This window comes from Globicephala melas, chromosome 14 (assembly GCF_963455315.2).
Source record: "Globicephala melas chromosome 14, mGloMel1.2, whole genome shotgun sequence".
NCBI lineage: Eukaryota > Metazoa > Chordata > Mammalia > Artiodactyla > Delphinidae > Globicephala > Globicephala melas.
In genome coordinates this window covers 61,045,169-61,058,487 of record NC_083327.1, presented here as the reverse complement: position 1 = coordinate 61,058,487, position 13,319 = coordinate 61,045,169, and the positions used below count along the sequence as shown (strand labels likewise).

The 13,319-nt window shown below is 37.2% G+C and overlaps 1 protein-coding gene across 28 annotated transcripts in view; it reads left to right on the top strand.

Moving 5' to 3' along the window:
• AHI1 (Abelson helper integration site 1) overlaps positions 1-13,319 on the top strand; it is a 287,061-nt gene that overhangs the window by 78,748 nt on the left and 194,994 nt on the right. For 27 of the 28 annotated variants that reach the window (XR_009558661.2, XR_009558660.2, XR_009558648.2 and 24 more), the window contains one exon: positions 12,984-13,101. Coding sequence is in view for 11 of the 28 variants with exons in the window: in XM_030853394.3 (XP_030709254.2) it covers positions 12,984-13,101 (118 nt within the window). In the remaining 17 variants the exon portion in view is untranslated. Of the gene's footprint in view, positions 1-2; positions 2,675-12,983; positions 13,102-13,319 lie in introns of those variants that run through there. The other variant, XM_060283272.2, reaches the window with a different exon arrangement.

The window sequence follows — 13,319 nt, the reverse complement described above, 5'->3', positions numbered from 1 at the left end:
AGAAGAGAGGAAACTGAGGCTGAGAGAGGTTAAGTGATGTGCCCAAGACCCCAAAGTTGGTCTGAAGATGGAGGTATACAAAAAGGCCCTTGATTATTAATCAATTTCAACTAAATTGTATCTGGGATGCTATCAACACAACAGCTTTCTTCATTCTACAAGCAAGGTTATTTTATGTACAACCTTTAACTCAATTGTCAAGAAAATAAGTTTTATTTAAAAGAGCTGGAATAACACCACATGTTCGTCCTTCCCTCTTATTTTCTTCTGTCTGTTCCCAAAATTCAGCTGAATAATTAGACATCCGTTTATTTATCAAATATGATTATATATGTCACAAAGTGAAAGGTGAGACCTCCAGAAGGGAAAGAATTAAAGTGGTATTAGTATATTCAGAGACTGCTTTATATAATGTCAGTGCAGTGGAAATACTGTTTTTACTCAGTAGACACCTCCTACCATGTGGCAGGTGCTTGGAATACAGCAGTAAGTAGGCTATTGTCTCGTTCCACATGGGGCATCTTATGGAGGAAATGTGTCAGAAAACACTGGGCTTATCCCATCACTGAGCTGTCCGGTATCAGTCAGGACCCATCACTTTTTTACCTAATTATCACAAGTCAACAGGAAATAGAATATAGACAAGGGGAAGGAAGATGGGGAAAAAGGAGAACAAGCTATATTCTGACTTAGGCTGCAGATGTTCAGGAAACTTGTTCCTGATAGCAATGATTGGTGTAATGATTGTAGCTCTAAGATTACTAAATCTTCTTAAGTATGTATAGAATATAAAACTGGAGTCAAAAAAGTAGTTTATCCTCTTGATTAGCAGTTCAGAGCTATTTCTCTTTATTTTAACACATGTATTATGTACCCCTCTTTTGTAATGCTGTCTGAATGTCCAAAGAGTAAAGTGTTCTGCACATATTTGGCAAAAGGCTTTATGGAGAACGTCCTCTGCTATTCTGAAAACTTCCTGAGGGTGGAGGTTCATGTCATTCATCTTTGTATTCCTAGTACTTAACAAAAGTAGCATAGTCATTGAAAATATGACATTTCTGGAAATTAATCAAGGTCTAGAAAGATTAACCTATTAGTGTATTTAGTCATTTTTTATGACAGTTTTATTGAGATATAATACACATACCATAATATCCACCCTTTTAAAGTGTACAGTTTATTGGCTTTTATTATATACACAGAGTTGTGCAACCATCACTACCATCTGGAGTTCTTTCATTCCCTCCAAAAAGAAGCCCCATATCTCTTAGCAATCATTCTCCATTTCTGGGTAGGGACATGCACACGCACACACACACACACACACACAAAACACTCAAACTCCTGCTAACCACTAATATACTCTCTGTCTCTATAGATTTGCCTATTCTGGACATTTTATATAAATGGAATCATAGAATATGTGATTGTTTGTTACTGGCTTCTGCAGATTAGAATAATGTTTTCATGGGTCCTCCATTTGTAGCATGTATGAGTACTACTTTTTATTGTCAAATAAGATTCCATTGTATAAATATATTGCATTTTGTTTATCCATTCATCAGTTTACAGACATCTGTGTTGTTTATACATTTTAGCAATTAAGAAGAATGCTACTATGAACATGTGTGTACAAGTTTTTGTGTGGGCATATGTTTTTATTTCTCTGGGGTATATATCTAAGAATGGAATTGTTGGGTCATATGGTAACTCTATGTTTAACATTTTGGGAAACTACCAAACTGTTTTCCAAAGTGGCTGCACCATTTTAGAATCCCACTAGCAGTGGTTCCAGTTCCTCCTCATCCTTGGCAACACTTACTATTTTCTGTCTTTTTTTTATAGCCATCCTAGTGGGTGGGAAGTGGCATCTCATTGTGATTTTCACTTGCATTTTCTTAATGACTAAAGGTGTTGGGTATTTTTGTTGCGCTGTTTTTATATCTTCCTTGGAGAAGTGTCTATTCAACTCCTTTACCTGTTCTTTAAAAAAAGAATTATTTATTTTTATTGTTCACCTTAAGAGTTCTTTATATATTCTGGATACAAGTCTCTTGTCAGATAGATGATCTGCAAATGTTTTATCCCATTTTGTGGGTTGCCCTTTTAATTTCTTGATGGTATTCTTTAAAACAAAAAGGCTTTAATTTTTATGAAATTAAGTTAATCTATTTTTTTCATTTGTCACTTGTGCTTTTGATGTCATATATAAGAAACCATTGCCTAACCCAATGTTCCAGAGATTTACTGCTCTGTTTTCTAGGATCTTTATATTTTTAACTCATATTTAGGTCTGTGATTATTTTGAGTTTTTTTTTAATATGATGTGATGTAGAGGTCTAATTTTATTCCATTTGCATATGGCTGTCTAGTTGTCCCAGCACCATTTATTAAAAAGAGTATTCTTTCCCCATTGAATGGTCTTTACGCTGTTGTCAAAAGACTTTACTCTTAAAAGCAGAATATATTTGTCATTTCTCATCTGTTACATCCAGAATAATAAATTTTTACCAGGTACCTAAGTTTTTTCTTCCCTAAATCCCATCTAGATTTTTATATTGTTGAAGATTTATTCCTTTTTTTTCCATTAACAGTCTTTAAACAAATATTTATTGAATGCATACCAAGCGTGTGTGCGCGCGTGTGTGTGTGTGAGAGAGAGGCCATGTGCGCACATGGAGAATACAACAGTGAATAAGAACATATATATGTATATATATAACTGATTCATTTTGTTGTGAAGCTGAAACTAACATACCATTGTAAAGCAATTATGCTCCAATAAAGATGTTTAAAAAAAAAAAAAAGAACATTCTCTTGTAGGGAGACAAATAACAAAAAAGGAAATAAGATGATTTCAGCAAGAAGTGATGTGAAGAAAATAAAATAGGCCCATGGGACAAAGAATGACTGGGGGAAGTTATACTCTAAAGGATGATCATGGAAGGCCTCTCTGAGAGAAATACTTGACAAGGAGCTAGTCCTGTCCTGCAGAAGTCCTCATCTAGGAATAAAACTGGCATGCTGGAGGAGCAGAAAGAACACCACTAAGCTTAAGTGGGATAGTGAGCAAGCAAGGAGGAACAGTGTTTCCTGACAAGTTGGAGAGAAAATCAGGAGATCAGGCGTGCCTTTTAAAGGGCCTTGTAAGCATGGTAATGTAGGGGAGGAAAAACTTTACCTTCTAGTTTCTGTGGCTAGTCTAAGGATTAAGTTGGCATAGACAGATTAACAGGAGAAAAAATACAATTTTAATTACATACATACATGAGCTCCACGGAGTTATGGTATTCCAAAGGCTGCCAGGTAGCTGAGGCTTATATACCATCCTGAGCCTAGAAAAGGGATGGAGAGATCTGGGGCTTCAGAGGCAGAATGCAATGCAAGGGAAGGTGAGAGGAGGAACTGGTTAGTAGACAAGGTTACCCTGCCATGCAGATAAGTCTCTCAGGTGAAAAAGTTGTCCCTGATGATAGCTCTTTTCATGGTATAGTCGATCCCCTTTCTAATGTATTGGGTTGGTCAAAAAGTTCGTTCAGATTTTTCCATAACATCTTAGGCAAAACCTGAACAAACTTCTTTTTTTTGAGGAAGGCCAGTGAACATTTTTTTTTTTTTTAACACAACTAACTAAATTTATTTATTTATTTTTGGCTGCATTGGGTCTTTGTTGCTGTGCACAGGCTTTCTGTAGTTGCGTCGAGCAGGGGCTACTCTTCGTTGCAGTACGCGGACTTCACATTACAGTGGCTTCTCTTGCTGCGGAGCATGGCCTCTAGGTGTGCGGGTTTTAGTAGTTGTGGCATTCGGGCTCAGTAGTTGTGGCTCACGGGCTCTAGAGCACAGCCTCAGTAGTTGTGGCACACGAGCTTAGTTGCTCCGTGGCATGTGGGATCTTCCCAGACCAGGGCTCAAACCCGTGTCCCCTGCATTGGCAGGCGGATTCTTAACCACTGCACCACCAGGGAAGTTCCCCGAAAGAACTTTTTGGCCAGCCCAGTATATTCCCTTACAAAAGGGTAACTTCCACTCTGTTTTCAGAACTCCTGTGTCTAAAGTTTCTCAAAGTAATCCTTATACCAAAGAGACATATTTTGGGGTGGCATATTCTGCTATCCTTCTGTAAGGAGTTTAGGATGTTGATTTAATTAGAGAAACAAGTGATTAAGATGTTAAACTAGAGAGAATGTGAGAATAGATTTTAAAAGGAGATTTCTCAGTTCAAGAAAGAGGAGATCGTGGCCTGGACTAGGATGGTATTAAAAGATAAACTGAGGCATATTAAACATTTTAAGAGGGTTTTTGGAGCAAAAAATGATTCGAATTGGGCAGGGCCAAGCCAGAAATCATTAGAAGCATTTCACCAACAGGAGCTGGGGAAAGACTTCTATAGAGAAAAGGCAGAAGCAAAACAAGGAAATTATTGATAGGCTATAGTTTAAAGCCTAGTTGGCTGTTGTGATTAGTTGTCCTTAGGTTTCAATTTTGCAACCTTTAAGTATTTACAGGCTTAGATTTTGTGGTCATAGGCTGCCCTGACATTAGTGCCACCTCAGTCTAATGGTCCCCGTGATTAATTAGCTTAACAATGATAATAATGGAAATACAAGCAATGGACAGATTTGGGGTATATTTTGGAAGTAGATTCAACAAAACTTGGTGATGGATTAGATGTGGTGTAAGAGAAAGAAATCAGAAATAACTTCTGTGTTGCTGCTTTCAGCAGCTGTGTAGATGGTAGCAGTGCTTTTTAATGAGGTGAGGAATACTGGAGTGGAGTTTTCAGTATGACTATAGCTGAGAAGTAGGCAATTGGATATATGAGTATTAAGCTCAGGGGAGAAGTCAGGGCTAAAGTCCTTTTTGTTCTAAACTGTCAGATTTGGTAAGATCACCTGGGCAGAGATTATAGCTAAATACCTGAGGTCCTGGTCCAGGAGAGGGTATGTCAGAAAATCCCAGAGGAAGTATTTTAAGAAAGAGGCGTGATAAACAGTCACATGCTACTGAGAGAAAGAGTAAAATGAGGACAGAAAACAGGCATGGTGGTGTCCTCTGGTTACCTAGATGAGTGCTGTTTCAGTAAGTGGCTGAGACAAAAGCACAGTTGAAGTGAGTTGAAGACAGAATGGGAGAATATAAAGCAGAGACTGTGTAGGCCATTCTTTTAAGACATTTTAACTGGGGAGCAGAGAAGCAGCAACTGGAGGGGAACATTAGATGGACAATATTAAAGCATATTTATTTGCTGATGGGAATAATTCAGTGGTGATGGAGAAGTTGATAATGTCCCATGGAGGTGGTAATTGCTGGACTCAAGTCCTAGAAAATGTGAAAGGGGATGTAATCCTGAATACCAATGGAGAAACTAGCCTTCAGAGAAGGGCGTTTTCATCCTTTCTGATAGGCAAATAGGTAGAAAGTATGGGTAGATGCTCAGATACAGATTTGATGATGGGAAGATAAAAGAGTTCTCATCTGATTACTTCTGAGATAGTAATTGGTATTAGAAGTCTGTTACATTGCTCTGAATTTCAGTAGCCCTGGACTACTCACACATAAATTTATAATTTACAAATTTCCTTGCGCTTTCCTTTGTTTAGGAGTGGACTGAAGCATACCAGAAATGGTATGAGTCTATTTCCATTAAGCTTTGTATGATTCCTCACAAATGGAATTAGTCTGTTTTTCTCATGTTCTCAGACATATTTATTCATACCTGGCATGTTATATAATTGGGCTTATTCTGCCTTAAATTGTAATTAATTTTGCCTGTCTTTTCCAGATTTAAATTATGAATTCCCTCAGGGAGGAACAACGCTTTTCTTTCTTCCCTCTCCCTACCCCTCCTCCCCTCTCTCCCTTCCATCTTTCCTTCTTTTTAAATTTTACATGGTATTGCTTCCACCTCTAATCTTTTTTTTTTTTTTTTTTCCCCCACCTCTAATCTTTACACGTCTGAATTTCCACACGCCTCTGTAAGCTTCTGGAAGCCAGGGGACTTCATCTTTTTTTTTCCAATTACTGATATCATCTACCCTAAATGAATGTAAATGTAACCAAGCTAAAGCTTATTGAAGAATGCTATAAAGGTGAAGTAATAGTCTGTATTATAGTTTAAACTATCTTGAAGCATGTTATTTACTGAAAAATAAAAAGGTTTAAAAAATTAGAGACTCCAATGAAAATAAGTTTTTAAAACTTCTTAAAAAAAAAGTATTTTGACGGTATTTGGAAGACTGGCTTGGCTGTAGGAGTAGTACAAGCTACAATAGGCCACGAAAAGAAATTATGGACTTTTGTTACTGGATATCTTAGAAAACAGGAAGAACCCTTGTTTTAGGAAAAACCAGTTTTCCTCCCATCTCCCTCACTCTCACACTCCTACCACACTCCGACATTTCTGACATCAGAGGTAGCGGGGTTTCCCTCATCAAGCAGTTCTGAGACACCAGCTGGGTGAACTGCAACTTAATTCTGACACTGTCTACCTGAAGATAGCATCAAATCCTACAAATTAAAGGCTCAGTTGCACAAGCCTGCCCCCCTCACCCCCCTTCAGGCGCCAGTTGCGAGTCCAGGTTACTTGTGCTTCTGACCAATCAGCTATAAATCGAGATTCCACCCACCCCCTCCTTGGGTTTGATTGATTTGCTGAAGCAGCTCACAGGACTCAAGAAAACAGTTCACTTGCTATGTCTCAGGTTATTATAAAATGATACGATAAAGGTGGAAGAAATGCGTAGAGCGAGGCGTGTGGGAGAGGGCGTGGCCCTTCCTTGCCCTCCTCTGGGTGTGACGTTCTCCCAGCACGTCCCTGTGCTCACCATCCTGGAGGCTCTGTGAACCCCATTTTGTCGGGATTTTTATGGTGACTTCAGGTAGGCATGGTCAGTTATTAACTCCATTTCCAGCCCCTCTCTCCCCCCTGGAAAATGGAGAGTGGGTCTGAAAATTCTAAGCTTCTCATCATTTCTTGGTCTTTCTGGTGATCAGTCCCATCTAGAAGCCCACCAAGAGTCACTTCCCTAGAACAAAAGACATTCCTATCACCTAGGAAATTCCAAGAGATTTTGGAGCTCAGCTTCAGGAACCAGAGTCAAAGATAAAATATGAGGACAAGAGATGCTCCCGGTGCTCTTATCACTTAGGAAACCACAAGGGTTTCAGGAGCTCTGTGCCAGGAACCGGGGGCAGAGACCTATATGTATATATTCTTTTCTATTATTTCACACTCCTGTTTCTAGATTTACATAGGAGTATTAAACCATGTAAATTAATGAGTTTCTTACTTTTAAGCCCATTATTCTGTAATTCTTATCATCAAAAAGTTACTTACATTTGAGAAGTCTTGAATACAAATACCACCTTAAATTTGGGGAAGGTTTTAAAACATGCACTGTTTTCATATGTATTAATGCATTTGGCTTCTGTGTAGTTCTTATCAGTGCTACACCAGCCACTTACTAAAGAAAGGTAGATGAAACCTGTTCCTTACCCTCAAGAAGATTACAGTCTGATGGATGATAACTAACAATGTAAGTAATCGTACTAAAGTGTTACCAGTGCCATAGTACTAGAAGATGTGGGGTTAGTGGAGAGACAAAGGAGGGGGAGGTAAGTTCTATTGGGAGAGTCTGAAAGGCTTTTCGTACATGATATAATACTTGAGGGAAAGCTTGGAGAAGGAGTTGGTATCCACAAGGAAGATGGAGCCAGGAAGGAAGCCCATTCCAGGAAACAGGAACAGCATGAACTAAGTCACAGAGACATGCAACAACCTGGCACGTCTGGGGAGCTGTATGCAATTTGTTGTAGCTTGAACATAGGAGATGGAGCAGTAAGGTGGGAAAGCTAGGTAGTTGTTATAATATAGAAAGCTTTGTGTGCCATACTAAAAAGTATGGATTTTATCCAGTGGAACAGTTGATGATGGGTTTTAAACAGAAGTATTGCTCAATAAAATTAGCATTTTAGAAAAATCATCCTGGTAGCAGTATAGAAGAAGAATTAGAGAAGAGACAGGAGATAGGAAAACAAATCAGGAGACTTGCAACAGTAACACTAACTGTGGAGGAGGGGCATCTGATGCCAGAGCACCTGATTGACTTAATGAGTGACTCTGTGTGAAGCAAGAGGAAGCAGTCCAAGGTGATGCCCATCTGTCTGGCTGGGGCAGCTGGGGGGCTGGTGATATCTTTCCCTGAGGAAGTGAACAGCAGGGGAAAGGTTAATTTGGTTTTGAACTTACCAATCAGAAGAGTCTTATTGAGTTGGCCAAAAGTTCGCGTTTTTCCATAAGATCGTGCGGAAAACCCCGAACGAACTTTTTGGCCAACCCAATATATTGAAGAATCATCAGCATAAAAGACAGATGAGGCAGTGACAACAAACATTACTGCCCAGGATAACCATGTGTTGTGAGGGAAGAAGAGGGCCCAGGGGGTCTAGCAAACAACACTCATAGGCAGTGGCAGGATCACCAACAGAAAAATGGTTTCCCAGAAACAGGAGAGTTACTGACAATGTCAGCTATCTCAGAGGCCTCAACGAATCCGCTAAATTTGATCATTTGAAGTCCACGATGACTTTAACTTCAGTTTTAGTGCTCTGATGGATAAAAGCTTTGTTGTAGCTGCTTGAAAGTGAATGGTTGAGGTATATGGATAGCAGTTATGTGCTATTTTTCAAGAAATTTAACTTTCAGTGAAGCATAAGGAAATTATGGAATCACAGTGAGAATTTGTTTTCTATTTTTATAGTAAAGTAGAAAAGTTTATGCTTATAGCCTTTAGACAAACAGCCAGTAGAGAATTTGGAAGTAGAATTTGGAAGAGTTTTAAGGATATCCCCAAGGGGGACAGATGGAGGGATTAATCTTGAATGGTGCAAGAGGTATGTTCTTAGAAGTGAGGATTTCGGGGGGTCCAGCACCAAATTTTCTCTCTGGAGTAAGGAAATATACTAAGAGAGAAAGGAGGTAAACGTTTGTTATTGCAAGATGCATCGAGGTAAATTGGCTTTCCCTAAGGCATATTACTGCTGGATAAGTGGTTTGAGCCAGGACTAGATCTTAATTCTGAGCTTCTCACAGAGGAATATATCAGTACTTTTTGAACCACCAGTCCTTGGTATATGTATCAAGGGTTCAAAAAATCTTGATTAAATATTACAAAGTAAAACTTTGTTATGGCTGATCCCAATTAGAATTCTAGTTTAGTTAATACAGCATTGGTGAACTGATTTGGGGGAGATTTTCTAGCACGTTACCTCACTGTAAAAATTTCTCTTTAATAGTAACAGTGTTTCTTTCTAATCCCTCACTTCACTTTCCCAACTTGCAAGGAAATTATCTGGGGCCTAGAGATCATGTTGTATTTCTCTTTATGACACCATAGCCAACTCATTTCTTAGGTTTTACTAACCTAGATATCACAGAAATGTAAGCTGCTTTTAGAACTTATATTATGAGATGTTAAGAGACCTACTTCAGATAACTTGAATCTCACTTTGGCTCAAGTTTCCTGTTTAACTTGTTTTGTAATATTGGGATTTTAATTTTTACAACACACATATAACTTGCAACGAAACATTTCCTACATACTGTCTAGGGTTTTGAACTGTCTTCAAATTAAAGTATTATCTGTGTTGTTCAAATTTAGTTCAAAAAATAGACAGTTGTCTGGAGGACGTGGGACAAATTTGTTAACATACGCATACAGACAGTATTAATATCTTTTCCGTTATCATTTAAAACCATTTGAAGTGTCTTCACAAGTTGAAACTTTAAAAACAGTTCTTCAGGTGAATATAGCATATAAAGTCAGCTGAAATGATTAGACTTTTAAGTATATGGAAATCAGTGTTATATACCTCCCAGTGGTTTTACAATTTAGTCACTAAAAGGTAAACTATTGATGGCCTGTTTAGTTTTGTGCATTCAATTTTAGGTTAGAGCAATGACTTTTTTAACATGAAAATTAACCCCCTCCTAGAGAATTAGTATTTGCATATTTTACACAAAACTATTTATATCCAGAAAGAGTAGGCAAAACAGTTGTGTGATTAACTTGGCAGTTCTAGGTGTGTTTTTTTTTCTTTTTCTCTATTATGAATTTCCTTAAATTTTTATGCTTTTCTTTTTACACAGTATGGAGGTATTAAACTGACTTTGGCAGACTGTGGTTTTTGCATGAAGCAAGCAGAAAAGTGTGTTGTAAAAAGAGGATAGATTGTTGTAGGGTAGACTATCTTAGCCAACCTTTCTGTTGTTGTAAAATTATTAAGCAATTCTTTTCCACAGCATATATTTCAAAAATAGATATTGCTTCACTGTATTTAATGGTTGTTATTATTTTTCTTCCTTTAAATGAAGTAGTGAATATGTGTAAGCTAGCTTTGAAAATACTTGGAGTTCTAATTTCAAATCACTATAATAATTAACAATTATCCCAGCCTTAGAAACTGACTCCTCTGCTCTGTTAGGTTGCCACTTATCACTTCATGGACATTCGAATAGTCTCTAAGGAATGTGTCCTTGGGCTTCCCTGGTGGCGCAGTGGTTGAGAGTCCGCCTGCCTATGCAGGGCACACGGGTTCGTGCCCCGGTCCAGGAAGATCCCACGTGCCGCGGAGCGGCTGGGCCCATGAGCCATGGCTGCTGAGCCTGCGCGTCCGGAGCCTGTGCTCCGCAACGGGAGAGGCCACAACAGTGAAAGGCTCGCATAGCACAAAAGAAAAGAAAAGAAAAGAAAAGAAATGCGTCCAGAAAGAGCAAATTATAAAAATGCTTAGGAAAAACATGTAATTGTAGATTATAGTTGAGGTTTTTTAACAGCATTTTACTTAAAAAGAGTGGCAAGTCTTTCTGTTTGAGTGGAGGCATTTAAGTATCCTCTTCTAGCTTTCTTGGTATCCATTTTTGTTTTTACGTGTGTGTGTGTGTGTGTGTGTGTGTGTGTGTGTGTGTGTGTGTGTGTGTGTGTGTGTGTGTGTGTGTGTGTGTGTGTGTGTGTGTGTGTGTGTGTGTGTGTGTGTGTGTGTGTGTGTGTTGTCCAGCATACACCTGTTCTTTTGCACCAGATTTCAAAATGCTTTGTTTGACACATAGGATAAAAATTTTTAAGAACACAGAAGTAAAACTGAAAAATGATTCTAAAAAGAGAAGTGGATTAAATAGTTAAGTGATAAATATGTCATTTTGTATATAGTACTTCCATTTAAAAGCATAGCATTCTGAAAAATCTGCATCTTCGTACTGCATTACATATTTTTAATTACGCTTACTTGTAGTGATGTTAATGATAGCTAATCTTTATGTGGCGCTTGATTTGTATAGCACTTCAGGTTCCCTTTACCAACGTACTTTGTTTAATCTATTTCATATTTAATATGTTATTTAGTGCTTTATGGTTAGCCTATGTGAATAGCTCTTTATAATACCAGTTCATTGTTACTGCTCTTCAGGTACATTTCCTTTGAAGCATACGTACTATTTTTATTATCTCCATTTAAAGATGGAAAATGAAGTTCAATGATGTTAAGTGATAGCATTGTTACTTTAGCTGTTGTATCAATATAGTCAACTTTAATTTTGGTCAATGTTTAATAATGGCTCCTTACAGAATTTTTCTGGCTGGATAATTTTTCTTAGCATTGATGTAGTATTTGACCCCATCTAACTACTTTGAAAAATATTTTTATTTTTTATAAGATGATACCACAACAGTTTAGGAACTTTAGAACTATATTATCATCTGGTCTTAATGGACTTTTTCACCAAATTATCTTTCCTTCAAGAGAAAAACTTAATCTAAGATATACCATTTACTATCACTGTTTGAAAGAAGGGAAGCATTTACAAACATGTAAATACTGAGTCAGAAAAGGGCATGTAACCACAACCCAGTACTACTGTATACAGAACACCAAAAGGGAATTTTTAAATACTAATACAGTAGAAGTCCTCTGTGTAGTTTTGATTATTGCAAAAAAAGAGAGAGAAAGGAGCTGTTTTCATCTACTGATATTTACATACCATAAACTATCATTTAACAGTTTGTTAATTCACAGATTACTTTTGAAACTGTTTCAAATTTTTTCAAAATTAGATCATATTTTATCGTGCTTTTTGAAAGTGATAAAAATAATAAGATAAATGAATGATTTATTAATAATGAGTGACTAGATCACTGCTGAAATTGTTTGAGCTACAAAATGAATTTACTAATTTACTAGACATTTAAAACTTTTTTTGTGACATGTATTTTTCTACAGTAGCTGTAGTTATAATGTTGCACTTGTTATTCTTTTCATTTCTGTGAAACTATTGTACTCAGACAACTATAGTAGGATTTTTGTGTTGTAGAACATTGTATTTACTTACAGAAATTTTGCTTGTTCATTATTTTAGTTGTTCTTTGACATTGTCTTAAGAATGAGATTTTTTGATGCAGTGGAAACTATTTCACTTGGCAAGTTAGGTTGCAGCTGTGTTATCTATGTCACCATGATGTATATAAACATGAATATTACAGGTGTTTTCTGTGCAGTCTCTGAAAAGGAAGTACCTGCTATTTCAAAAATGCTAAAGAAATGTGGGTGTGAAACATTTTAACCCTTTCTTAATTGAAAGCAGTCAAGGAGTCACTTTTATTTTTCACGTTTTGTTTGGCATAACTTTTAAGACCACTCTGAGTTACTAATAAAGTCAATTCCATGCTAAGCAAACTTGTTTTCAAAGTAAGGCAGATCGACTTTAATATAGTTACGCTTTCACTACCACTGTATTCCTTCTTTGATAAAAACTATTCTGTAAAATCTTTAAAGTTTTGTAAACTCTTAAAAGCTAAGCATATAAATCATTGCCACTCCTTTTGACAAGTGTCCTGGTTTGCATCGTAAGCAACTATTTCTCATCCAGTTTTTGCATCAGTAACCCAGGAAATTACGCTTTCGTTTCTGATTTGCCTTTCCTATTACAGGTTAACAAAAATCTCTCATTTACTTCAGTATCAGCCTCCTCACAACAGTTGAAGTCAAAACAATCAAACGTGCTGGACGCTCATCAGATTCTGCGTCAGTTTGGTTTCACTCAAACTGGTGAGCCCCTTTCTTGCTTTGACTGTTCTTTCAATGTTCAGATTCTGTTTTTTAATGGATATCATTTATTTCACTTCAGAAATCTGGCTCATAGCATTGTAATGGTCAGTTTTCACACCTGATGAATTATATTCCAGCATTTTTTCTTTCTAAATTATTTCAAAAGCAAATTTGAATTTGGTAATTTTAATAGTAGACACTCCCAACCTCTATTCTAT